The sequence below is a fragment of the Hippoglossus stenolepis genome, chromosome 20 (assembly GCF_022539355.2).
Source record: "Hippoglossus stenolepis isolate QCI-W04-F060 chromosome 20, HSTE1.2, whole genome shotgun sequence".
In the NCBI taxonomy this organism is placed as follows: Eukaryota; Metazoa; Chordata; class Actinopteri; order Pleuronectiformes; family Pleuronectidae; genus Hippoglossus; species Hippoglossus stenolepis.
In genome coordinates this window covers 17,786,639-17,812,431 of record NC_061502.1, presented here as the reverse complement: position 1 = coordinate 17,812,431, position 25,793 = coordinate 17,786,639, and the positions used below count along the sequence as shown (strand labels likewise).

The 25,793-nt window shown below is 43.6% G+C and overlaps 2 protein-coding genes across 3 annotated transcripts in view; both read right to left on the bottom strand.

Moving 5' to 3' along the window:
• Positions 1 to 487: 487 nt before the first annotated feature.
• Positions 488 to 25,793, bottom strand: part of tfap2d (transcription factor AP-2 delta (activating enhancer binding protein 2 delta)) — a 43,326-nt gene continuing 18,020 nt past the window's right edge. The window contains exon 9 of the transcript XR_007032266.1: positions 488 to 547. The gene's annotated coding sequence lies outside the window, so the exon portion shown is untranslated. The remainder of the gene's footprint in view (positions 548 to 25,793) is intronic.
• tfap2b (transcription factor AP-2 beta) lies at positions 8,077 to 19,830 on the bottom strand. 2 transcript variants are annotated; one of them, XM_035143311.2, is made up of 7 exons: positions 19,694 to 19,830; positions 17,148 to 17,603; positions 15,775 to 15,829; positions 14,539 to 14,758; positions 14,206 to 14,324; positions 13,195 to 13,336; positions 8,077 to 9,131 (listed from the first exon to the last, which is right to left on the bottom strand). In XM_035143311.2, the coding sequence occupies exons 1-7, from the start codon at positions 19,739 to 19,741 to the stop codon at positions 8,840 to 8,842; spliced, it is 1,332 nt and encodes a 443-aa protein (XP_034999202.1). In that variant the 5' UTR covers positions 19,742 to 19,830; the 3' UTR covers positions 8,077 to 8,839. The 2 variants fall into 2 exon arrangements, with proteins under 2 accessions (XP_034999202.1, XP_034999203.1); XM_035143312.2 differs by lacking the exon at positions 19,694 to 19,830 and adding an exon at positions 17,871 to 18,273.

Sequence of the window (25,793 nt, the reverse complement as noted above, 5' to 3'; positions counted from 1 at the left end):
ATTATTGCTTAAAACCTCACTAACCTGCGGCTCTTTTGAAATGTAACTTTCTGGTAACGTTGGGTGTTGAATGGTGCAGCCTACAATGCATTTATTTCTCTCTCATGAAACATTGCAACTTAATGTACAGCGTAGAATAAATTAATGTCCATCGCTGTAAAGCTGCTAAAGGGACAGAATAGATTTTAAGTAGGAGGCTGAACTATAGTTTTTCTTGCAGAAGTTATTCTCAAAATTTGTTTTATGCCTGAAAAATCTAAGTAGGCTATAAATTCCAATTTTTGTTTTTCCTGTGAAACAGAAATTATGTACAATATATTCACTTTTATATATATATGGCTGCTAGAACTGTTAGTGGGTGTTAGAATGCATATTTAACAAACTACATTGTGTGTCACATTTGAGATGAGCTGTCAGAGAACTGATGGCTGTATCCATCGGTCTAGCCTCAACGCACACACACACACACACACACACACACACACACACACACACACACACACACACACACACACACACACACACACACACACACACACACACACACCTGCACACACACACACCAGTGTTGGTGTGATGAGGGTGGGCTGGATGTTACAGGGGTGGATGGTTGGTTCATGGCCTTGCTCACTCGATCAGACTAGGCATTTTGTTCAGACACTGAACAGAGACCTCCATCGCCCTGAGGCCATCTCTCTCTCTCTCTCTCTCTCTCTCTCTCTCTCTCTCTCTCTCTCGCTGACTGTCTCAGTCTGTGAGCCAGAGCAGAATTTCGTTTTTATCTGTAACAACGGACAGAAAATACAGTTTGTCTGCTCTTCTTCTTCTCATCATCAGCCTCATCATCAGCCTCCCTCATGTTTCTATCCAGACTCTCTGCTTGTCCGAATCTTCGATTACACCCTTTGTGTGAGCGCGTTCACATTACAGTTGGACATTAGTATGAAATCTGGTGGTAGCATGTGCTTGTTGACCTGATGTAATTTCCAGATCGATATCAGAGTTTAGCACCAGGTTGTTACAGACACTGTCTCAGCTGCAGAAATGACTTCATTACTAAACTAGGATGGCAGTCGCATACCTTCGCCAAGGCCCCACAGGCCCCTTCAATTCAAGATAGAAAAACCTCCTAGATATCAGTCCTACAAGATTCAGATATTATTATATGGGAAATTGGTGACAAATTGAAAAAGCCTTATCTCGCAATGTTAAAGAGAGTGAATTTTGTTTCCCTTCATCTGGATCCACACGAATATTGATGGGTTCTTTTTTGGTTAATGTCTCATCTGTCTAACTTTCATGGAAATCCATTTTAGTGTAACCCTGCCGACCAAAACAACTTTATTTCCCCTCCACTAATGTTCTTCACTGCTGTGAGCACACATGTAACAATCACAGCATGTATCAGTATATTTATTATCTACATATCATCTACTTTGGCCACTGTGCGTTCAGATATTTTGCTTTATGGATGAAAATGTGGCCTTTAACCTCCTCAGTTGCCTTATTTCTCCTCCTGTTTCCATCCTATCTTTCATGTTGGACCAGTTTTGAAAATGTCGGCCAAACTATCCCTCTCTCACGGAGTTGAAACGTCTTTCTGTTCTGCAGTTGACGCTCTTGTCTCACGTCCGACCTCCTCCCGTGACGTCGCTCCTCCCTGTCTCAGGTCCTGCCTCAGTGTTTATGTGTCTGTAAGTGGTATGACCCAAGCATGCCTCCAACAATAAACAGAGCTAATAACAATTGGCTGTCGGGGGACTGCGTGTGAGTGTGTGTTGGGGGTGGGTGTGAGGTTGGGGGTCAGTAAATGGAGAGTTAATAATGCACACACACTCACAAGCCCCTCCAACACACACATACACACACACACAGCATCTCACCAATAATCTCCTCCACTGGGGTTCCCACATATAGACACTGACAAGATGAGTTTCTTCATTGCTCATCATCACAGACGCTGATTTCAATGATGATCACTTGCTCATGTTGGATTGGAGCAAGGTTTTAAAATGGCAGTTCACAAACCAATGGGTGACATCACAGTAACGATGAGTTAAGATGCTCAAATAAGGTTTATTACCCACATTCTTGGAGCCAATCGGCTTTTATCTGATGACGAATTGGCCTCTGGGGGACAAGGGTCAGTATTTTGGGGCTTCCGGTAAAGACAGTGGACGTCAGGGTTAAGACTCCATCTCTCGTTTCCCGTACACTGTTTCCAGTCTGACCAGTTTCTTTTATCACATGAGTTGAATGTTTCTTTTCACAAAACACAAACACTGATGTAGGGTTAGGGTTAGAGGGTTAGATGGTTAGAGGGTTAGATGAAGCATTTCAATCGATGTGTTCGGCCTCTTTTCCTCTTCACACAGACGGTTGAACCTGTTAAAACCTGAGTGGTCAAACTACACTTCTTTTACGTAAAAATTAGCGAGTATATCCTCGTCCTTTCAACGAGGGAAGACCTGCTAAAAAGGGGTGATTGCCTCCTTTCCCATCGGCAGTAGAGGAGTTTGTCTTTCGGCCTTTTTCCCTCGGTGCGTCGTGATCAAAGTTACGAGTGCACCGACAACTGGGCGCTCCCAAATTAGCGCATTCACCCGGGTGTCTTGCTACCGTCAGTGCCAACCGAAGTCAGAGCCGATTAAAAAACGGTTTGGTTATAGGGTCTTGACCTTCTATGTAAAGTTCCTTGAGATAATGGATATTAAAAATTTGGTGGGATACAAATAAAACTGAATTGAACTGAATGTTCGTTGATTTTTGACGAGTGGACACCAGACTTGTCCCTCGCCTTCAGATTCTGAATATTTACATGCAGACTCCGTCTATAGAGATTCATGAACACATAAAGATGCACGTGTCAATGTCGTTGAACTCGTTGGCCCAGCGAGTGCGTTGCTTTGTGTTCCTGTGTGTTGGTGTGTGGACGTGCACGAGAGAAGCTGCGTGGCAGAAATGCCTTCTCCTCTGCGTAACCTTGACCCGTCTGGAGAGGCAGTCTTGCCTCAGCAGCAGCAGCAGCAGCAGCTGTGTCACTTCAACTCAGCATCTTCAGTCCAACCTTAGGGGACCCGGACTGCCCGTGTCCCTGCCACACAGCCAACAAGGGCCCCCCCTGATAGAGCAACCAGCCAGAAGCCCCCACCCCAATCCTCCCGCCCTGAGCTACCAGCAAACATGCACACTGTCCGTCATGCATACTGATAAACGTGTTCACTATCAATAGCAGCAGACAGTGGCCTGGCCCGGCTGGCTTCTTGACTGCTGACAAAGCCCAGACTCATCCTGCCGGGGCCCTGCAGACACGGGAACAGTGGCGGAGACAAACACTGGCCTGCAGCCACTCCCAGTCAGCTCTACATATGTCACATGTTAATGACATCAAGTCCGCGGCCACCCACAGACCGATCTTGAGGGCGGCCGATCGAGAAATAAAGTCGTTTCTCCTTGGAACGACAGACTTGTGGCAACTCAGAGGCTCGAACGCGTCGTTCCTCTGCACGTGAGCCCGCTGTCGACACACCGCTCTCCACCCGCTCCAGCTGCAGCCTGCACACGGTGCTTCTGCTGACGGAGCTGATTTAGAATTAAATTTCTTACTTGTACAACACAAATATGTGATTATAATATTTATGATACATGTTTTCTTTCAGAAATAATGAACATTTGTAGCCCCGAGGCTTTTCTCTGTTAATTAATTAAGTGAACTAGACTGAAAAAGGGAAAAGTAAAAGTCATTATTGTCGTGTCTGAGTTCATCACTGTGGATATATGCAACTGTTTCATGGGAAACTCGAGTAAATACCCCTTTGTTTTTGTGGGGATTTGAGCTAAAAACCTAGGAGTGGATGAGCCAAAAACATATTTGCAGCTTTAATCCCATTAGTGGACGAGTGGAAATGTTAGACAGCAGCTATGCTCCACTCCTCCGTGTGCAGAAAGGAAACTCTACGCTGCCTTTTGTCGAACATGACTGATTTACTTTCTCCTTTTGTGTGCGCGAGAGCTTTGCCTTTTCATATCGATCACGGTTGTGCCAACTGTTTGTTTTGTCTTTTCATATAATGAACCCTGGGCCCTCGGTGAGGCCCCGGCGGAGCTTTGCTCCACGCTAAAGGGCTTTTTGTGAGACAGTGTCACGCTCCCTCGTTCCGGCGAGGCTCTGCGTTTCTTATTATTCATGGCTCTCTCCCCGTTTGTTGAGAAGGCCGGGATCAAACAGGCCGATTTGCCATGCCTGACACCCACTCTGACACCCACTGCTTCGAGTGTGTGTCTTTTGTGTGTGCGTGTGCGTGCGCGTCTGTGTGTATGTGTGTGAACTTGGCTCAGGCTCAGTAATGACAGGATTTGTTAAACAGTAAATTAATGAATAATGAAATATCCAGCACGCGCCTGCCTCGCCTGGAGCACAGTGCCCCGAGCAGGAATTACTCCCGACCAGCAATCGGCTGTCTGCGTTCTGCATAACCTGGGTGTGTGTGTCTGTGTGTGTCTGTGTGTGTGTGTCTGTGTGTGTGTGTGTTGGATAAGCATTTTTACAGCCCATTGCGTGACTGAGGGGCCTTGCTGATGGGGGTCTGCTCCCTCACTTCCTGCCAGAGTGACGGACAGACGGCGTGCAGAGGAGACCGTTGGGATACTGCTCTCGTACTCTGCATCTATCAAACGCTCTTATCTCGCCCATAAGCTCAGTCCTGCACGCCGGTAACCGGATTACCCCCCCCCGCCGCCTCTCATTAAAGTAACAACCTGTGACATTTTCATAAAAGTAAAATTTGCTTCCCATTAAGAACAATTCATCACAGACCAGTGATTCATATCACATCCGGCTGCAGAACGATTATTTGGTGTTTTAAACTCTGCAGCTGCTGGAGTTTCTCCCCTTGTGCACAGGAAGTGATGTTTTTTTTTTAAGCCTGATCAGACCTTCAAAATAAACTTTAATAGGCGATTTCAAAGTCACGCAGAATTAACCGAACGAGCGGATGTTGCATGACGTCACGGTGCAATTCACACCTGTGTTAATCCTGAGGTGGAAAAAAATTCCTCCACGGCTCAGTCAGTGTGACCCACTCTGACCTTCTCCACTCATCTCTGCTGGATTCTCCTCTGGAACATCTCCATGTCAGACACTTCACAGGCCTTTGGGTGATTGGGATTGGGTTGGGGGGGGGGGCTGGATAATTGCTGTGACCCCTGTATTATAGCCTGCAAGGAATCTTATATTTAACTCTGTAGTTCTATTAGTTATTATGAGAGTGTGCAGGGTTTCAGTGGAGGTGGATTATGACACTTGCATAGACTTTTTTGTGTCCGTGCCCCAAGTTTGAAAGTTTCCTCATTGTTATTATGGTTTTGACCCTGCGTGTCCATTAGTGTTCTTATCAGCATGATGTAAAAACTACCAAACGGATTTCCATGAAACTCGGTTACAGGATGAGAAAAAGGCCGAGAAAGAAACCATTAAAATTTGTCTTTGACTGGTACAAAGGGGCGGATCCAGTTTTTTTTCCCCACCCCACTTTCTTTAACATTGTGAGCGTTAAAAAAAGAAAATTATCAATTTCTCCGGGAATAATTCATGGATCTTGATTCTTTTTTAAATCAGGCATGTGAACGGGACCAATATCTATGAATGTGTGAAATTTGGTGCAGCTTGAATTTCAAAGGACAGTTGTTGGGCCTTGGTGGAGATGAGCTCTCTTGTTTAAGAAAGAACACAACAACCAGGCTTTATGCTAAACAGCACTGGTCAAGAAACCTTTTTAAAATATATTTCATTTCCTATAACTCAGAACATGACATTATCTTTTATATAGTGAGATGGGGCTTATATTTAAATAATGTCTTTTCAGATATTTGATATTATCTGTGCAGCAAAAGGACGTTTCTGAGGAAAGGTTCCCCTTGTTGGCCTCGTTATAGAATATTAAATCCGTAATGTTTGTAATATCCTGAGATGCCGAAGTGAAATTCTCTCTCCCAAAACGAGATTTGAATGAAGTTGGAAGACAGCAGGTAGTTTATGTGCAGACACAACCTTCGACTGAGGCATTTTCCAGAGGCCTGAGGCTGGAAACAGAGAACTGAGGGAGGAAGAGAAGGGAAACAACAACCTTTGTTGGCAATGATAAGAAGCTGCACCAGCCACTGATGTTCCTCCTCAGTGCAAGAAAAGAAAATACCTGCAACTCACATGATGTGATGCTGCAAATTAACTATTTAATTAGCTGTAAAAAAAAGAAATCCTTGATTTAAACATTCAGTTATCATCCGGCACCAGTTTCCTGCAAAGGTTTGTCTAATAGATTTTTAATTTTCGCTGCAGCTCAATTGACCTACATTGTGTTTGCAGATCATAATGAAATATGAAAGTAAAAATATTTAGTTTGGAGCTTCCCAGTCAGTGTGATGTGTTTGAGATGAGGTTCTAATCTGGGCTGGTGTCAGGACTGGGTCGGTGGGTCGGTCGGTCGGTCCTGCTGGTGTCAGTGGTTGTTTTCCTCGCCCTGTTTGGTTCAACCTGTCCTGGTTGTTTCCGCTGATGCTCCGCAGCTTCTTCTCTTTTGTTGCGGGAGCATCGCTCGCGGACATGCGGGTCCTGAACTCTGCACCTGCGTCACGCGTTGTTCCGCTCCACGGGTCAACCGAGCCCGCGGGACTCTCTCTCTCTCTCTCTCTCTCTCTCTCTCTCTCTCTCTCTCTCTCTCTCTCTCTCTCTCTCTCTCTCTCTCTCTCTCCACCTCTCTACCTCTCTCCACTTTTTTCCTCTGTGCGTCCTGTGCTCTCTCGTCATTAACGCACCGGCGGTAGATCCCCACCGCAGAAGCGCGCCCGCGAGGCACGATTCTATTCCCCCTGCGCGTGTGTGCGTGTGTGCGTGTGTGCGTGTGTGTGTGTAACAGAGAGAGAGAGAGAAGACTGAAAACGAGGGGCCTCACTGGCTGCAGAAAAACGCAGCCAATTATCTCTGTGGAATAAGACGGTATCCATCATTGTGTGTGTGTGTGTACTTCAGGGGCTTTTGCACTATATGGGCCATATAGACTATATTGGCACTTTAAACCTTAGCAAGGCTATTCCCTATATTGTATAATAATAGTGACGATAATGATGATTTGGGATTGTATGATATTCACATTTAACAATGTCCAAGCATCTATATGCCACAATATCTGTCAGTTAAAGGTCCAATCTGCACTTTCTGTCCGTGTTACTACAGTTATAATTGAACATTTGAACCTGTAACATGAATAGTTGAATGAAATAGATGAGAGGTAGTGGTCATTATTCAAAATAAAGGCCTAAGTGGGACTGAAAGTGAGAATAATTTGTTTTTTAAAAATGTTTTTCTCTGTAGATGTGAGTCTAAACCTGGTCTTTAAAATTTGCTGCATATAGTTTAACCTATTTTTCACATTTAAACCAAAGATTGAAACAGGTTACACATATTCATCATCTTCCCTGTGGAAATATTTGTTCCCATTTTGTCCTTAAAGCAAAAACTGTGGTCGAGCTGAATAACAGAAATATTGTTTTGTTTCATGTCCTCAATGATCAGAAAGTCACCGTCTGCTTCTGTGAATAATTAACATTAGTTAAAATTAGAGTAACATTAAATTGTGGTTTACTTAAATGTTGTGATTGGCCCATACATGTCACTGGCTATGTTTACATGGACACCAATATTCTCACATTAATCAGATTAAGCTAAAAGTCTAAATAAGACACGTTTGTAAACTGCAAATTTTGAATATCTCAACCTAAATAAGGTCAAATTTGCAATAATTGAATTAAGTGAAGAATATTCTGACTTTAGTCTCATAGAAATACGTCTTATTCACATTATAACGTCCTGTAGCTTTTGGACATTAAAAAGAAAAACACTCAAAACGGTAAATACAAACTATAGCATTGGATATTAAACTATTTCAGGTTATTATTAGTAGTATTTAACTAACTATATTAGTTTATGAAGCAAGTATTATTTTTTGCAGATATGAACCTGAATGTGAGTTGACCCCCCCAACCTTGAGTTCCCTGGAGAAAAGGCGCCGGCTGCACACCTCGCGTAATAAAACACATGGTTTATTATCAGTGTGATAGAAATGAAATCACTGGACAATTAGAAGCATGTCTACCCATCATCAGCACCATGACAACAGCTCTATAAGAACAGAAAAACACTGGATGAGTCCCGCCGCCGGCTCACAAAGGTCGAATCACAGATAAATAGGCCTACTCCAAAATAGCTGGTGAACCTATTTACACAACCGTTCATTTTAAATTAATATAAATAAATATTTACACACATAAATTAACACCCTCCCTCCGCGTGCTCGTGTTAAATAACCAGACAAATCTGTTTCACAGATAGGATGCTCACAACCCGATTCTCCCACAATGCTTTTTGTGTGTGAGGACAAACACAGACACACACACCACACACACACTCACAAACGCACACACACACATTCAGGCACACATGCACACAATGTTGTTTGTTGGCTGCTCACAGCATCTCAGTCTCACAGGATGCAGGCAGGGGGAGCAAAATGGATGTAACACAGTAACCACCATGTCCTCAGGGGGATGAAAAGAACGTAACACAGATGAAAAATCCCTCTGTGCTCTCTGACACTGGCCCACGGGTGTCTTCCTCTGCCTTTTTCTCTCTACCTAGCCTTCCTCCTCCTCCTCCTCCTCCTCAGTCCCTGTGTGTGGCAGGTCAGTCGCAGTGGTGTAAAGCTAGAAGTAACGGTGAAACGCCACTGTGTGTGTGGCCGCCTCCCGCTCGGCTCTCCATCATTGCTCCCCTTCTTCCCCTGCTTCATTTCCGCTGCTTCTCCTCTTTGTCGCCGGCCTTGTTGCCGGCGTCCCCGTGCCGGTTGTTGGAAGGGTTGTTGAGAAACATCTTGTCGAGTCCTTTGAGAGCCTCGTTGAGGTAGTTCTGGAGGGTGGTGAGCGCGGCGCAGAGGGCGGGTGAGCCAAAGCCGTGCGTGATGAAGGAGAAGTGGGAGAGGCAGCTCTGGATGCCGGGCTCCAGGATGGGCGAGGGCCGGGAGTTGCCCAGGGGAGTCCTGTCCTGGGCCAGCAGGTCTGTGAACTCCTTACACAGCTGTCTGCAGGGGGAGAAGACAACAGGACGTCAGGCTGGAGAAAAGCTTTGAGAAGATACTGCTGCTGATAACTGCCACTGTTCAGTCAGGTGGCGTTAATCATAATGAGGTTTATCCTGCGTTTGCTGGAGTGTTATTACCGGAAACCCAATGTAGACAACATCATATTAAAATCTCACCCAAAAGCAAGGATTCTACCAACTGCCCCCAAAACGTTACCTGCACACAATCTGACTTGAGTTTATTAATTTGAGTTTGATGGTTTTTTTGTAGGAATTTGCAGCGTTTTATCAAATAAGACCTCACGTTTACCTGCTGCTCTATCAGGGCCTGTATCGATACATCTGAGCCTCGGGTTAACACGGTTAATCCAGCCCAGGGATTTACTTTTGCAACATTGCAGGGAATTTATCCTAAATATCTCATAAATGTATTAGTTGTAGTGGTGAGGACATTTTGCAGCATCACCTGCAGATGTTGTTGAACTGCTAACTGAACCTACACTGAGCATGTATGTTATAATCTCACATTTCTCTGAGGCTCTGATTGAGGAAGCACATTCAATTGAAGCTGCATTTTAGTGCGATCTTATTTTGTTCTCATTTCCCCCGTCCTATAAAAACAAACTCAGCCGAGCAGATTAAAAAACAATTGCAGTGTCAGGGACGATACAGAGATAATAGATTAGGATAAAGAACGATGTCGTGTAACACAACAATTGATTCTCAAATAATATCACACGTGACTCAGGCTGTGCTTCGTGAATGAAGTTAAGTGGATTCCAGAGTAAAAGCAGCGATTTCTCCAGACTTCAGCTGTCGTTAGGTGGAAAAGAAGAAAAGGCAGAAAGACCCCCCCCCCCATCTATTCACTGAGAACTTTGACTTTTGAGTTTATTGAGTCACATGGTGAAAACAGACAAACCTCCTCTGAGAGAAAACTGAGATTATTCTGAACACTAGACACAGAAATAACCTCTAAATTAAGGAGGTTATGTTTTCATTACTGTTTTTCTTTTTGCAGGATTACGCAAAAAAATGCTGATCTGATTTTGTTGAATTTTGGTGGAAGGCCAAGAAAAAAACTTTAAGATTGCAAGATAGGACATTTTTGTTAATTTCTCACGAAATAATGCACAAACTAAAGCAGATGTGGGAAAATATAGAATATAACTATGAACAGGTGAAATCTGGTGAAGATCCAAATAATAATACAGATTATTTTCAGTCAGGGGATCTTTATTCAATTACTTTTATGAATATTATAGGAATCTGCAACTAAAATGTCTGTGTACCTGCTTTATGCATCTGATAATATGGTGATGAAATAGCCAATCAGCCTCAGCAGATGAAGAGTTAGGGGCCAATCTAAGTTGTATTTTATTCTGTCCTCTTGCACTTATTCAGCTTTTGTATTTGAAAGGCTTGAAATTTACAAGAATATTTCACTGTCACCACAGAAGAGGATTTTATGTCAAATACAGAAAATCTAAAAGCAAACAAATTCTAATTTCCCAGGTGGACTTGCATGAAATAAAGAGAAAACTCCCCCCTGATACTTTCCCTGACGTCCCTTTTCGGTGACTTCCCTTTATCGTCTTCTTCGTGATGTTGTGTAATTTGTTTTTGTTCCCTCGGCCTCCTTCTATCTAAAATAATCACAGAGTCTGATGCAATCGGCGGCTGTGGAGCACAGAGATACGTGGACAGAGTGGAAGCCCCACGAGAGGCGAGGATTTCATTCCCCCTCCTGGAACCGGATTATGGGAAACTGAGACAAGTGTCCATGCGGCGTGTGATGCTTCTTTATTTAACGTTAACGCGGCTGCACTTTGACATCTGGCGTTTGGGAGGAGGTTGTGTTTTTGTTGGTTTGTTTGTTTGTTAGCAGGATTACGCAAAAACTACTGAAGAGAAATGACATTTTTAATTAAACATTGCGAAATAGGGCGTTCATTTTTTTTCTTATTCAACATTTTCGTTGATTTCTCAGAATAGTTAAAGGATCTTGATGCTTAGGCGACTGAATCTATGACCACGTGCAATTTGATGGAGAGTTAAATAAAAATCTAGTGAATTTAAATGTGGTTTCATAAGGTGACTGTTGGGCCTTGGAGGTATGGACTCTATAGTCTGAAGCATGTCTCTCTCTGTGGACGTATTTTCTCAGACTCCATTGGACGCTTTAACCCTAAATATCTTCCAGGAATAAAGAAAAATGCTCCTTTAAATACCCAGAATGCACAAAACACTAATGCCAAGGTTTAAAAAAAGATCTGGACAGTTTCAGGCCTCCACATTAAAAAGCAAATCTTTAATTGTTAACCTTTCATTTTTCGAGGGCCGATCATCAAACGCATCGTCATTCTTCACTACATGTGAGTGCATCAGTAAAAGAAAATCACCTCTTCACCTTTTTTCTCCTTGTTAAATCTCATCATCTGATTTTAGGCCCACGTTTTTATATTCAGCAGACCCATCTCTCTCTCTCTCTCACACACAACACACACACACACACACACACACACACACACACACACACACACACACACACCCAGGCACCGCGAGGCCTAAGGGCAGAGCTCTAGCAAATGAGTGACAGGCTGTGCAGGCCGAGCCCAGCTGGGGTTAGGGGAGTAGAGAGGAGAAGCCGCCACCCCGGGCTACACTCCGGGCTCTCGCTGTTGTTTTCTGGCGACTTGAAACACTTCACTGCTAAATAATGAATTTCTAACAGGCAGCACCGACACCCCGTATTGGAACAGGTTTGAATCTGAGCATCAAACATCCACCACCGAACACACCCTACGTACTGAGCACCACACGCACACACACACACACACACTGTCAGACAGGCAGATGGTTTATGCAGTGCAGGCCGGCAGACAGCACTATTTATGCAAGCTAAAAATACAAGCGTCCTAAAGGGATCTTTGTTAGAACCGCCTAAAACTCACTCTGGGACGAATGGACGCAGATTAGGACGACTCACTAATCAGCAGATTGCAAAAAAATGGACAAATCTTAGGATTGATCCACTTCACCACTGCTCCCCTGGTTCCTTTAAAGAAACCCATCCTGCTCAGTGTCTATCTGGGATCCGATTCCACACTTAAACGGCCATAAAAATGGATTAATGTAAGTAAATGGGTCGATCCTCTAAGAGAGAGTTCAAACCCACACTTCTAACCTTGTATTTTATAAACGTCTGAGCTGCACAGGCCACATTAAAGTGTCCAGCTTCCAGAACAGTAAAGGTTAACCTGTGTGAGGGATTAGGTTTAGTAGTAGTCGTGACCCACTGATGAGTTCATATCAGAAGGTGAACATCTTATTTCTGCTCCCACGGAATTTCACTGCCCCAATTTTTCCAAGGTGGCAGATTGAGTTTGATCTCAATCAGCCGTTTCATCCCAGGTTGGATCTGTGTCCGTCTGTCATTAACAGTGTCCCTGCCTTGTTTGCTGTGTGCGATGCCGAGCATGAAGCTCAGAGTTGAACGCAGGAGGCTTCCGCCCTCGGGGGTCTCGACGAGGAGCCTTACAGAGACTTTAATTTCACTCAGCAGAAGTATTCCTGTCCAGAGCAGATGGACGCTCTTATATTCAGTCAAATGAACATTTCAAAATGCTGGACAAACCTGATTAAATGTCTATTTGGGTTTTTTTTGGGGACATTAACATCTGCTGCATGAAGCAAATATGCAGTATTGGAAATATTTTATAAACTTATTGGACTTTTCTTTAGGGATTTTTTTTTTAACTGCATTTCTGTTGCTGTCTGTGTCTGTGCCAAAACAAGGCCTCGACCTTTGTGCTCTTTATTTCCTCACTGTTCTTCGCTCTGTTTGAAGGAATCCAAATATCTACATTAGTTTGTTTGCTAATAATTTAACATTATAATCCATTTAATTCCTTTAATCTCCCTGTGAACCTCCCAGAGGACATGTATGTATGTATGTGTGTGTATGTGTGTATATATATTATTATATTATATTCCATGACAGAACACAGCCCATAAAGACTGCGAGGGAACACGAATCTAATCAAACGGTCCATCAAACTCACTTTGTCGCCAGCAGCATGTTTTTCCGCGTGTGCAGCTCGTTGGGGTCCGCGTGCTGCCGGTTGAGGTACTCGCTCACGGCTTTGGTGGGAAACTCCGTCTCGCAGATGTAACCGAAATCCCGGGCGAGGTGCACCGCCTCACCTGGAGGGGTCAGACACAGCCAGGGTGAATATGACGTAGGCAAACAGTACGAGTATCACAGATAAGGTGTTTTTTTTTATGCTTTAGAATACTTTATAATAATGATCTAATAATTCCAGGATATTATTATATGGACACTTTGTCTTTTTTACGCACGGATTTTACGCAAAAACCAATCGAAATTACGCAAACCAATAATTTTTGGAAAATTAAATGTGTGAGGTAAGGAATTGGCTCTTTAAAAAAAAAGAAGAAACTCTTTTTTGCAAGTAAGAAATAAAATATTTTCCAGGACAGTGATGTAATATTAAAATTGCAAATTATATAAAAATAAGCCCCATGTGCAAAATAAATTAAAGCAGGGAAACAACATGGGGGGGAGTCGAGCTGCCACTTTTCACATCGATTAATTATTTAAGTTAATTAATCAAACTTGATCGTATCTCTCCACTTCCTCAACACTGAATATTTATTTCTATTTCTGGCACCGCAGCCCTGCAGCCATTTTCTTTGTAAACGCAGAGAGACACTGAGGAGTCGGTGTGAGGTCACGACCTTTGTGGAAATTACGCACGGTCTGATTCTGGCTGTGCGTAATTTTTTTGGTAACGTTGGAATTACATTTTGGATTCTGAACGTCGCCTCATAGGAGCGAGACAGTCTGGGTTACTTATTCAGTTTGTGTTGAATGTTGATATATTGGGTTTGTTTTAATTGTTTGGGGTCAAACACACAAGTGTTGGGGGAGTTTTGAGGAAGAAGGGGAGAATGTGTGTGTTGTTTTTTAAACTTGCAAATAATTCAAATCTTTGCAGTGTGTGGACATAAATACTGAGAATAATATTTCTGCAGATTCTGATTTGAATCACCTTCTACAAGAGACGTTAGTAATGTGACGTTGGCAGCTTTGCGTCTTCCAGCAGGTAAATTCAGTCCAATCTTCTCCAGCTTTTCCCTCAGACATTTCCCACCGTTTTTGGACTTTGCTCTGCAGCGAGAAAAAAGGAAACGAAATCATGGACACTTGTGCAAATATCAGATCATGGATATAAACATCTTAAAGAGCATTTAATTCAAATTGATGGTTTCTGCAGAAGTAGTCGAATGAAGCCTCAGCTTGTGCTCCAGAGGATTTAAATGTTAAATAGGAACAAGGGGGTGAATGAGTCTCAGGGTTCACATATAGTTTCCTCGGCTCGTACCTTCTCAGCACGCCCCCCAACAGGGAGGCGTTGAGGCACTCGGGCGGGGACAGCCTCCTCTGCACCTCCCCTACGGTCACTTTGTACTTGGAGGTGGAGCTGAGCAGCGACAGGCGGCCCGGTACCGAGCAGAACACCTCGTTAATGTTGACAGTCACTCCCCCCATCAGGCCGTCCTTACCCAGCATCAGGGAGCCCATGTTCTTCAGTGGCATGGGGACTGGGGGGGGGGGAGATGGAGACATGATGAGTGTGCGTGTATGAGACATTTACTCAGGTGGATAAGCTTTTCAATATTATTAAATCGTTTCTTCTCTGCGTGCGCGCTCTCAGAGGGCGTCCCCGGCCCAATGATGCGCCCACGCGCCGGGCATTTGCTGTTATTTAATGTCGCGCGACATTCTCATTACAATATTATCGATTGTTGATTGGCTCGCGCTCCCAAATCGCATTAACCACCTCCCCGTCTCCTCTCCACGGCCGGTTTAACTCCCACCAGCGGCACTGGCTGCGCCTCCATCCCGTGCGCATTAATGCTCGCGCTAATGGCGTTAAAATATGAACAAATGGAAGAGGAAGCGGAGACCAGAGTCGTGCATGCGTGCGTGCGTGCGTAGGGGCCAGTTGGAGGGGGGTTCTGATGGCTCCACGGGGGATAATACCGCAGATTAGCTCTAAACGAGCTCACGAGATCTCCGTGAGCGGTGCCATTTATTACATCAGCGGCTTAAATGCCCCGCGGGGAGCTCAGTCACTCCACATCCCGCTAACTAAATCACCGCACATCATCAGAGCTGCAGCCTGTCAGCGACACACTGCCTGCGAGTCAATATACCGGGATCGTTAGCCCCGCGTGCCCCCACACCCCCACACCTCAAAAAACAAAGTAAAACATGGAGAAATGTCCAGTTTGAGTCCAAGTCAGGCTTCGATTCACACGTCTGTAAACTGAATTATACATCATCATATTATAGCACATGTTAGGAAATAAATCAAAATGAAGGAACCTCAAGAATTTTGTTTTTTTAATATATATATACAAATAAATCTATAGACTATCTAACAATCTCAAGAAATGGTCCCAAAATTTCTGTAGTTTAAAAAAAAATTGGCCTTTATTCCAAAACATTGTAATTTTATTGTCATATTATTATTATTGGTTTGGACTGTTGAGAGTGGTGCTCGTGTGTGTGTGTGTGTGTCTGTGTGTGTGTGTGTCTGTGTGCGTGTAGCTACCTTTTTTAATTACTGACTGATCCAGGATGTTCGTCCCGTTGTTGTCTTCAATAGTCTGTCAGAACCAAGAGAAATACGCATCATTACGCACAGGGCTCCTCACCACATCATCCACATTGTAATAGTGCAACGAGCACGTGAAGCTAATATTTAAAGTGTCAAATGGATTTTATAACATTATGCACGTTTCAAAAACAGACAAAAATGACGTGTTTAAGTTTGTATCCACACAGAAATCAAATCTATGGGTGATAATCCTCTGCTGCTTCACTTCATCGTGTGAAGCCTCATTCATCATCCTGCGAAATAAACTCCCTCTTTAAAACAGACGCATTCATTCCTCCACACTCGTGTATTAAAATGAAAAAAAAAAGGAAAAACAAGAAAGATTAATTTGCTGAAAAACAAATGTATGGGAGGTTAATAAATGCACGACACGAACACGGAGAGATGAGAACGTATCGTTTGGAGGTTAAATGGCAGACGATTCGTGATGGTTGTGCCCTGAGGGGAGATGAAATCCCACACAGCTCCAGTCTATTTCAAAAAAGTCTCATCTTCACACCACAGCTGCAGCAACACAACAAAAATCTATACAGCAAAAAAGGACAGCCTTCAGATTCAATAAGAGTTTGACCAGAAATATAATAATAATAATAATGGAATAATGGTAAATTGCTCTGCAAATTAAAGTTGGTGATATCGCTGCATCCTTTCCTCCTTTTAATATATAATATATTTGTATATGCAGGTGAGTCTGAGCAGCAGCTTATTCCACATCTCAGCCTCTTCCCCTCGAACGTGTCTGAGGTGCGTTTCGCTTTGGGCCGTTTGGTTTGTGAGGCTCCAGCTGCAGAGAGAGAGAGTCCAGGCCTGAGGGAGCTGCTCCGGGTTCACTGACCCCAGATCGGGAGGCTCAGGGAAACATGCGGAGACAATGAGGGAGACAGCTGTCAACACTTACCGGAGAGGCTCCGTCCACTGCACCTCTGTCCACTTTATTACTTTGGGTATTTTTTTAAAATTCTCTTCTAGTCTGTTTAACTTCATCCAGACGCAGAAAAGGCGAATGGATGTTGAATTTAGAATCTGAAGTTGCCCAACTAGGAATTTAAAATACCATTACTTTCAGTGGGGATGGTCAAACTCGTGATATTTGCTGATATAATAATTATTTAGTTGTATTTTATTTTAATGATATAATAGAAATGCAGCGTTTTAATCAATTATCTGACTCCAGTGGACTTGGACTCGTATAATTCCAATATCTTTAAATTCCAAATAATAATAATAAATAAATACATAAATAAATAAAGTAATAATAAAAAATAGAATAAAAAAGGGTGCATTCAACCCTGTGACCTTTGACTCACCTGAATATCCTCCATGCCGTGCAGCCCGTGCAGCAGTCCGTCCCCCATACCGGGATCCAGTCCCGGGTGCGCGGAGTGCAGCAGCACGTCCGGCCGCCGCACCCCGTAGTCCCGCCGTGGGTCCAGCCCGGACAGCTGCAGCGAGGCCCGCGGCTGGGCCAGCAGAGCCGAGCTGTCCATCCGGTCCCCGGCGGCGTCCTGCCGCTGCCGCGCGCCCCATGCGCCCTGCTGGCTCTGGTGCAGGGAGTTCAGGGAGTACGGGTCGCTCACGTGGGAGTACGGGTCCTGGCTCTGGTAGTGAGCGAGCGGCTGATACGGCGGCGGGAAGTACGGAGGCTGGAAGTCCGACGTGGGTGCATGAGACAGCGGCGGCGCGCTGGAGTACGGTCCCCCGTGCGACACCGAGCCCAGCTGGGACAGGCGCGAGCTGTGGCTCGAGACACCGTCATGCCGGTCCTTGAAGAGGGTGAAGAGCAGAGGAGACAAAAAGAGACGTTAACGAAATGAAAGAGCACATGGAGGCCCAGGACCACCAGGCATTTATCAGGAGTGTTGCCCGTGGTGCTGGAGCCAGAGCTGCGTAAAGGACACTGGACCAGCAGCACGAGCCTGCAGGTGAAATGTTACAGCTTAATTCAAAATCTCACAACGAAAAACCTCACAGCGAAATGTACGAATTCACCGTCTGCACTAAAGAAGGTCGGCGAGGGGCAGAGGACTCACCGCGGTGGAGTAGGAGTGAACTAACATCTGTAAAACCTCTGGTGCTGAAGCGGGCTCACGGTAAAACTGCAGCGGGCTGAAGTCGGTGTTTGGGCCGAGACAGTCAGACTCATCCCCGGGTAAAGCAGCGTGTGTGTGTGCAGTGCTCGGCCTGATGCTCCACAGATCCTCACTGAACCTTCCTCCGCCCGGAGCTGCCGCCGCTCTGACTGTGAGCACCGAGCTCCCGCCTCTACCCCCGGTAGATGCTGTAATTGTTATTCATGACTGGGACTTACAGGAATATTAATGTGCGCGAGGCAGGGGACTGGCGACACATGGAGCGTGAAGCCTCTCGCGCAACCGTGAGTGACGTTTAAATTCCGTGGAGAGCCGAGACGACGCGACGAGCAGCAGGAGATAGAAAGAGTGTGTGAAGCAGGAGAGAGCGAACAGGGTGTCAGGGGCCGTGAGGAATTCCCCCACCCCCACCCCCCCATCACTAAAATAACCGCTTTGGGGACTTTTGTGGGCGAAGTCTGACGCAAGAAAAGCACACACTCGCCCTTTGGAGACAGTTTGGCACAAACCATTTCTGAGCACACGGCTTTGACATCATAGAAAAACCAATATAAGTCAGTGGTAATAGAAACAGCTGGGCCGCTGTGAAGCGTAATGGGTGGAGGAACAGATCCAGGGTCAGAGTTCTGCTTCCAACTCGACCTCTGAGCCTCCAAAGTAAAACTCCACTTTTACGCACAGGCACAGACGCGTATTTCTCTCCCTCCACTCACTCACACACATTTTTCAGAGTGTGACAAACTCCTGGAGAATAAAGTGCGTCTCTTGTTGTGTTGCAGCTGCCTTTTTCTCTTTTTTTTGTGTGTTACCGAAAACACCACAGGGCGCGCGAGGGGCTCGTGTGAACGGTGTCACGAGTCAAAAGAAGCGATTAAACTTTATATTGTGCACCACGCGCGCGGCCCCTCGGTGCCCTCGTGGATGACTTGTTTAACAACACCACCGCCTCCCCTCCCTCGCTCGCGCCGTGGGAGCGAGGCCATGTGCCGCACGAGACGCGGGTTTCCCACCGGGCGGAGCCGAGGGGCCTCGCGAGCGACCTCCTCTCCCACTGCTTTGTGATGGAGAACCAGTCAGCGCGAGCGGCCCCGGAGTTTCTCCCCCATTCCCTCGCGCGTTTAAATCAAAAGACATATTATTATTATTATGGGATGGAAGCCAGACGATTTACATATGTCTCACATATCACCCTGCTCTGACCCTGCCTTTATTTATGATTTTATGCAATTTAAGAATTAATAAATACATTTTTAAAAATCGAATGCATGTTTTGCAGCATTTCTTTTCTATTTCTGATGTTTTTTAAAGAACATTTTTAGATCAATTCTTATTAATTCTCATATACATTTTAAGTTAAGTTTCTCATAAGCAAAGATTTAGTAAAAAACAACACACAAGCCATATTTAAAGTGACAAATTTTAGATGAAATTTCAAGAAAATATTAAATAAAAATGATCTTTATGCAACAATAAATATATATTTTTCTAACCGTACGATCCAAACGGTGAATTGCAACACAGCCACAAACATGAAACACAAAACAGAAGCTCAAACAGGAATAAGATGAAAATAGCAAAAAATTTAAATCTGTCTGTACGAATTTCCACGCGATGCAATGTCCTCAAGTTCATCTCCTCAGCCTCGATATGTCAGAAACAACAGGCCAACGGCCCCACGTCACTCCGCTCTGCATTATTCATGATAAAACAAACATGTGTGTGATAAATGTGTAAGAACACAAACAGCTGGACGGTCACGTTACCTCATAAATATCTTCATACTTGACATTCTCAACTAGTTTCCACAGCATGGTCGCTTCTCCGGTGTCGGTAAACCGAATGCAGCCAAGTGAGGAAGGGACGACTCAACTCTCTCTCTCCCTCTCTCTCTCTCTCCTTCTCCCTCTCCCTCCCTCTCTCTCTCTCCCCCTCCCTGCCTCCCTCCCTCCCTCTCTTTGTGAATGGGGAACCCCTGTTGAAGCCTGCTGCAGCACCATACTGTATAAAGATGGGGCGGGTTGACAGCAGCAGCAGGAATAGAGAGAGAGAGAGAGAGGGAGGGAGAGGGAGAGAGAGAGGGAGAATATAATATTGCAGGAAATACACGTTTTTATTTCTCATGAGTCTCTGCGGTTCCCAAAATAAAAGCACAACTCAGCCAACAAAAGACAGAACACTGACCATAGTTGAGCAGCTTTGGTGTTTGGTGACTGTGAAGAATACACGTCTACGGCAGCTGTTTGGATTTATGGCTGATAAAGTGTCAAATTTGTGAAAGATTAACGAAGGTATAGTCATAAGAAACTGCTGGGAACACTTCTATGCACACATGGACGACAAATTAAAGCAACAGTCGACATGGGATTCTGTCTTTATAGGTTTTTTAAACGGTTTTCATTTCATTTATCCTGTTTTCTTATGTTTCGTAACGTTGTAATATCATATCGTGATATCCGTCTTTCTGGAAAACGGATGGTGGACTGTGTAAACACCAGGGTCACCAATGGAGACTCCATGACTTAATGGTTTTTCCTTGACAGTCTGATTTGACCTATTGTATATTATAGATATAATGAAATCAAAACCTCATTGGAAGTGACTCTGGAGTCCCTGAGGTTTCACAGGAGGGATGGACACCATAACTCTGGAAGATGTTCCCTCTCTTGGTGTTTTGATGATGGTGGTTGAGAGCTTCCGTCTCACACTGGACCGAGCGCTGTTCATTTGAGTGGAGATCTGTTGCCGTGACGGTTGCAGCCCTCAGCTCCAATTATTTTAAAACTCATTAACACAATTCAGTGACCCCTTGTTGCTCCCGTGTGGTCGTGTCTGCAGAGTTTTTCTACTATTCAGTTCGGGGGGGTTTTACTGTCATCCATGTATATTTGCTTGCATTTACTATTAAGTACATGTAGACTAGATACTTGTATTTACATGAAACACAGGAACTCACTTTGATAAGAAATAAACTTCCAAAGCAACAAAATGGAGGAAGCAGTTAACACCTGATAGAAGATATTTGTGTTTGCAGGATGAATGAAGCTGGATTAACAATAACAACAAAGCCTCATGTGGAAGTTATCGATCAATTATCCTATAATTAACAGAGCAATCAGGTTTGACATTATTCCCACACGCTGATCTGACACTGACTTATGGATATCGGCTCATATATATATACAACCAACACTGATCCACTCACACAGACACAAGCCAGAAATATACAAGCACTGTAATAAACACACGTATAAAGTATAATTGTGGTAGATCTTCAGGCCTTTGTTGTCACCAGTGGGCTTCACGTGTGTAAGGTGCATGTGAACATTGCTGCAGTTTCAGCACAACGCAACATCAAATGCACTGGGAATTTGACGGCTCAGCGTTTAGTCCCAGTGCATCTTATTGGTCATAAATGCTGCAGTAAGCGTTTCAACATTATCCCAATAATAATGTGATTATTGTATTAACATGTTTGACAAGGTTCTTTCTATTATTTATGAAAAATCTGTCAAATAAAATAATCTCAGGTATTCAGGGTTTCTCACTTTATGCCAGTTTCCTGATATTATCTTTGTGATGCAATGGCAGCTGTTGGTCACTGTATCTTTGCATTAAAGGTTCATAAGGAGACATGATGAATTGTTATATTCAGTTAACTTCCAGATACAGTATAGTGCAGGACAAGAAACGCAACAGCAACAACAACAACTAGACAATAGTTTGATTTCCCTTCAAAATAAACTACTTGCATGCAGCAGATCTGCAGAGGGAAGACAGAATTCAACACATTTCACATTTATACACCTCTGCACGTCTTTGTTCGAGGAATCAAGCCGAACAAGTAAAATCATATTTTGTCTCGTTCAGTCAAACCAGATGTTTGTACCTTGAGCTTTAACTACTCGCTCCCTCTCTTCCATCGCTTTATATGAACCGATCAGTGGAAACACATCAAATAAGACGACACAGATGCAGTTTTACTTGTTAAAACTCCTTTAAATCCATAATAAATAGCTGTATATAATGTATTTATTGATGGTTACATTTCTACACAACCAACCCCTCAACTTCAGCTTCTCTGTGAGGATTTGTCCAAGTGTGTGTGAACTGCTCCCCCTAGCGTCACAACAGCACACATGCATCCTAACCCTCCAACAAACACAGTGTCATCATGTGTAGTTTCTGTTTTTAATGAATTTTAGACATATTTACTTGATGTGGCTTTTGAATTCTCACAGTAGCTGCTGCCTATAATGTGAATTAAGGCTGAATTACACATTTAGGTATAAAGACTTGAGTTGGAGCTTGAAACTTTCACCTTGAAATTTGTATATCAAGAGGAATTACATTAAAAACCCACTTTTAGTTGTACGACTGGCTTCAGTGTTATTGAACGTTGTCCTGATCAGCATTAGTTCTGGTGTGGAACGATGTCCTGTAGGTCCAGACTGAGTTCTCATGAAGTTGTCTGTCCTCTTATATCGTCCTGTATGTCCACTGATACGCTGTCGTGCTCTTGCCTGTGTTTCCTCCGACATGGTTAAACTCATCTAGATGCTTGATGCCAAAGAAACAAAGAAAGAAAAGAAGCTGCTACTGAGAATACCAGACATGAATGTTTAAGAGGGACGGCTGTTCTCAAGTTCTCTGGAATGACCCACTGCCAAAGATTCACCCATCCCTCACACACACACACACACAGACACACACACACACACAAACAAACACACACATGGCAGGGCATATGACTGTCAGCGATGACAGATGTCCTGACAGTCTGGGAGTCTGGAGGCAGGGTTGTGGTTGTTGTCCTGCAGGGCTTTTGACATACGATGTATCAGCATACATTACACACATGTCACAGTAACGCTGCTCCCTCTGCTCCCCGTCTTTTGTTTGCAGCCACTTGCAAAATGATTTGTCTTCATTTTTTAACTAAAACCCTGAGATTTTAGTTGAGAGAGGAGGTTTTCATTCTACTCCATCTGACCCCTTTTTGTCGCTTTGCAACGTACACATCTGAAACTACTCCTTCATATTTTCTAATGGTCAGTGAAGACACCCTGCAGGATCCCCCCCCACTGCATCACGACTAATGTTCATGTTGTTCAGAGAAAAGCAGCAGAATGAACGTGATAACTAACTGGACATCAGGTGTAAAAACTGTGGAATAATCCTTTAATCGTTTAGTTGTTTCCTTTATATGTGTTTGGACACAAGTGCTGATGAAAAGCAAAAGAAACTGACACAATTAATAATTTTATTATTAATTAAATAGCTCAACAAAAGCCCTGAAATATTCTCTGGATGAAGAGAAAATCTGTATCTGTGTGTAGAATATGAATATATGGATTAATCAATGAACATGAATATTTACATTTGTGTAAAGTTTACATTTGCTCAGTGAAAGTCTTATTGTGGAAATTATTAGAATTTCTAAACCTTTTTAGGACATTTGTATTATTTCAAAAATCGATGCAACATTCTGGACGGACTCTTGTATTCACGACACATTAATTTAAATAATGTCTTTATTCAACAAGTATAACAACAACTTAACTTTACTAATATGTGTGTATTATTTCTATATATTTTCAAGTTTCAAACCTAATCCAGTGTCAAAGCAGCCACATTATCCTCATCATCCAATTGTGCACACTCAGGCTGCAGTTCAGCTGTAGACCACTAGGTTGCGCTAGAGCACCACAGAAAGGAGGAGGCACCAGCATGGAGACCTGGGATCAGCTTCTTGACAGTCAGCCTCACAACTGTGTCTTAAACCTTTAAATGTGGCTCCATTAAGGAAAGTGTCAACAAATACTATCACACAAACACAAATAGATTAATATTTATATATTTGTACGTTCTTAATTTAAAATAGACCTTTTACACACATTTCAATATGTGACCGGAGGAAAAGCAGAGATGTAAAAGATGAAATGAATGATCCAGTTTCTTTCTAGAATAGATATAATAATGTTAACGCCTGTGCTTTTTAATATCAGATCATAATGTGTCTGCTGTGAAAACATTTGCAGCCTCAAGACTTTCTCTAATGCAACAGACCTAAAAACCAAGAAGAGGTAGAAACAGTTTTTCATTTATCAGTGTCTCCAATTTGTCAGAATCACCTGTTTCCAATAGTTAAATGGGACAAATAACATCTTGATAGTGACGCCACATTCATCCTTTCTGCACTGATTGTTATAAACATAATGTGACATCTGTAAAAACCTGAGTTACAGTCGTACTCTGATGTCGGTCAAAGTCTGTTGTGTTGCATTGTTGGACAAACTGTAGCTTCCACTTCAGATTTCCTCCCAGCGTGAGTTCACAGAAAAGGAAGCAGAGGAGAATGATCATCACTAAACGAAGAACAGGGTGTTTGTGTCTTTTTGCAGTGTGTGTCTGTGTGTGTGTGTGTGTGTGTGTGTCTGTGTGTGTGTGTTGGGTTGACAGACAGTGACGCTGTGGAGGCTTGAGGAGAAAGAGGCTGTGAATGTTCCTGGGACAGAGTGGGATCAGGACAGGGGAGGAAGAGGTTTTAGCAGCGAAGCCAGGCAGGAGGAGGAGGAGGAGGAGGGAGGAGGAGGGTTATGTAGCTTCAGAGCAGAGACACTGCAGAGATGGGGCTTAGAAGTTGGCAGAGTTTGGTATTCGTGACTGTGGGGCTCAGTCGGCAGGAGCTACAGTCCCACTGAGACGCCACGCTGTTTAATTCACTTCTGTACAAATGGCAGAACTCGTCGTTGGAGGTTTTTTTTCTGCAAAACGCTCACTTCCACGTGCACATGTCTGATGAAATCCCCAAATAAACAATATCACACGTTGAAGGCTGAATAGTGGAGGAGATACAAATCTGCCCCGATGCTTAATGTGGTGATAACCGGGGCGTTGCATTGTAATACGATCAATAGCTGCGTGTGAATAATGCATCGGCCGCCCCATCACATTATGCACCGCTGATGTCAAAACTTGTGATTCATTCTTGTACGTTTGTCAATTTACAGAAACTCCGGCAGAGGCAACGTATCGATTTAATTTTCCGGCTCATTTTGATCAAGCTGCTTATTATTCTAATGCGGGGGTCAGCAGCAGCAGCAGCAGCATCTTTACGTGTTTATCATGCAGCGGATAGAAAAGAGTGTGATTAAGTTATTTTCTCTGCGTGTATGTTTGAGCGAGCGAGTGTGTGTCTGTGTGTGTGTGTCTGTGTGTGTGTGTGTTTGTGCTCATTTGTTGCTGCTCATACCCTCCAGTGAGATGCAGCAACCATCAAAGAGCCAATTTAGAAAGCTGCTCGGCTTCATACACATCACTGTGTTGTACATCTTGGAGACGCAGCAGTTTGATTACACATCAGGATGATTCTTCCACATCAGCCGCTCACATGAAGGAAAGTTCCTCTCAACACATGACAGCAGAAAAAAAGTAATTAAAGCATCGAGGGTTAAGGGGTTCTCTTCAAAATAAAAGCAGAAGATTAGATAGAGCTCCGTCCATACATTGTTGGTTGCTTGGCAACTGCCATGAAAAAAAAACGTGTGTAGGATGATTATTATTTTTATTCTTTCTAGTGTGAACCATCCAAAACAATCAAATTCTGCGTTAATGTCATTGGATCTGGTGTCGACGACATTTAAATCCACCTCCTGCTGGTGAGAAGCGTGAACGTAAACACTGTCAGGCTCCATCTTCTCCAATGTCATGAATATATTCACACAATATTTCCAGGAATCCAACAAATATCTTCATCAAATTATCTTCTTGTACTAAAATAAACTATAAACTCCTTCTGAAGTTTGTTTATGAACAATTCTGGATCAAAATGTTCCAATGAAAATCTTTTTCTTCTGCTTCTCT